This window comes from Buceros rhinoceros, unplaced genomic scaffold (genome assembly GCF_000710305.1).
Source record: "Buceros rhinoceros silvestris isolate BGI_N320 unplaced genomic scaffold, ASM71030v1 scaffold13153, whole genome shotgun sequence".
In the NCBI taxonomy this organism is placed as follows: Eukaryota; Metazoa; Chordata; class Aves; order Bucerotiformes; family Bucerotidae; genus Buceros; species Buceros rhinoceros.
Genome location: NW_010401863.1, coordinates 2,358 through 4,578, shown reverse-complemented (window position 1 = coordinate 4,578; position 2,221 = coordinate 2,358). Strand labels below are relative to the sequence as shown.

At 58.5% G+C, this 2,221-nt stretch overlaps 1 protein-coding gene across 1 annotated transcript in view; it reads left to right on the top strand.

Annotated features, from left to right (window-relative positions):
* The window catches only part of LRSAM1 (leucine rich repeat and sterile alpha motif containing 1), a gene marked incomplete at its 3' end in the record, with an annotated part of 20,333 nt that overhangs the window by 15,807 nt on the left and 2,305 nt on the right, over nt 1–2,221 (top strand). Inside the window, exon 18 of the mRNA XM_010132424.1 lies at nt 1,413–1,493. Within this exon, the coding sequence (XP_010130726.1) occupies nt 1,413–1,493 (81 nt within the window). The remainder of the gene's footprint in view (nt 1–1,412; nt 1,494–2,221) is intronic.

Here is a 2,221-nt window from a genome sequence, read left to right as displayed (position 1 = left end):
CCCCGGTCCTCGCCTTGTCCTGCCATTCGATGTGATGCTCCTGTGGAAGATGAAGGCGCTGCGAGCACAGAGCAGGGTCTGGAGGAAATGAAGAGCTCCTGCCTTGCCAAGAGCTCTGTGACACAGCGCTGGGCAGCGCTGGCTGGTTAAACTACAGTCTCCCAGCTCCACAGGAGGGAGAGGCAATGCAGGGTCTAGACTCCAGGGAGTGGTGGCTGTTGCTGCTTCCGTCATCTCGGTGCTGGCATGGGTGAAGTGCTGGGGAGCGGTCACTAGAGGACAGACCTGCATTGGCTCCATGGGGTGACCTGCAGTGGCAGTTGGGTTTCCTCCAGGTTGTGTTCTTGGCCAGGCTGCTGTTCCTACGAGTCCACCTCATCTCCATCCGGCGCATCAGAGCTGCACCTTGAGCCATACGTTCACCTTTTTCCCCATCCTCAGCCCGCCTTTCTGAGCTCCATTCCGCAGGAGGTGCAATCGAGAGTCAGGGGGAAGAGGGAGAGCTGATGGGGAAAGCAGCGGTGGTTGGTGCACAAAGATGGGTGGCAGTGATGACACAGTGCTCCAGAATCTTCTCTCTCCTGATCTGACACTAGCAGAACTCAGTCGCAGGCCAGGAGTTGGTGGATAAACTTAAGAGTGTGACTCAGTGACCCATCTCTGCTAGAAGCCTGTGGATGGTGCATGGACCGTCCAGGAGATGAGTCTAACAACTCTCCATCGCTAGAGTTCATCAATAAGAGCCCTGCAGTTTGCTCACAGCTGCTCTGGAAACACAGGGAGTTTGTTCCCTGATACCCTGAGATGCGGCCCAGCCCCCAGCCCCCTGCGGGGCAGCAGCCCTGGGTGCCTCCTGCGGCAGGATCTGGTGGTCAGCAGCACACGTGAAGCAGCGTGGCCTGGGGATGGGCGATGGCCTGGCAGATAGGTGAGCCGGGCTCTCCTCTTGGCTTTGCTGTGGGATCTTGGGCAACTCCCTCCACCTCTCTGTGTCTCAGTTGCCCCACCTGAAGCAGTACCTGTGTTATGGGATTTGCTGGAGCACCCAGAAACCAGGACTCTGCCCCAGCTAATCTCTGGTTTGAGCGGTGGGGCTAGGAGGACTTTCGCAATCAGTCGCTGCCGTCCAGAGCGGCTGCAAAAGGTTTGACCGAACAAACTGATTGGAATGTGCTTCTGGACTGGAGCAGGAGGGGTTTAGAGCAGAGAGGCAGTTAGAGAGCGGGGCCACAGCTCCTCAGGCGAGAGCGACCCCAGAGCATGTGTCACAGAAGGGCACGAGCAGGTTCCCCAGACTTCTGGGCGGCTCTGCAGTGCCGTCCCTCCCAGGGCAGCGGTTAGACCTCGTTTTAACAGAGCTTAAACTCAAGTCATTTCAAATGTCAGTAAAAAATGTTTCGTCTTCTGTTTAGATTAAATTAATAGAAACAGAGTTATTGCAGTTGACACAACTGGAGTTAAAGAGGCAAGAACTGGACACAGAGACGCTGCAGGTATGTAGGGCTCTGGGGCACCCCCCACCCTCGCTCTGCTCTGGGATCGCAAAAGCTTCTCTTGTCTCTTTTGCTCCTTGCAGTTTCCAGTCGGTTTTATGCTCAGTCGGAGGGTTCTTACCCGCAGGACCCCACGAAACCCCCTTTGCCGTGGGAACGTGGGATGCCACTGCTGCTCCTGCACAGCTTGATGCGTTTTCGGGGGACAGACAGATAGCAGCGGGCAGTTCCAGCTCTGCTGGGTGGGGAAGGATTTTGCGATCCAGTTGCTGGCTGTCCTGCCCGCCCCGCATCGCGTGCGTCCTCACGTCGCTGCGTTGTGTTTGGTTTTGAAGTATCGGCCAGCGCTGGCTGCCAGCTCTCTCCCTCATTTCTAAGCCTTGTCCCCCGGGCCGCTGTGCCGCACCATCCCTCCATGCGGTGGGCTGGCTTCCCCCGCAGCCGCACGCCGAGGAGCACCAGTTCGGCGCCAGCAGCTCGGCTCTCAGCGGTGCTGTGAGGCCGTTGCAGCAGCTCTTCTCTTGTGTGCGCTGTTGCTTTCTCTTGTGTGCGCTGTTGCCAGGCTAGGTCACCCCTGCAGTCAGCCCCAAACCGTCGCAAACACCACGCACCCTCCACCAGCAGAGCACCCAGAGGCAGGGTTGCCCCCGAGCCCCGCGCTGGGCACCTGGAGGTGCAGGGTTTGGGTTGTGCTGCCTTCACTCCTGCAGCTCCGCTGCGGTGCTGGA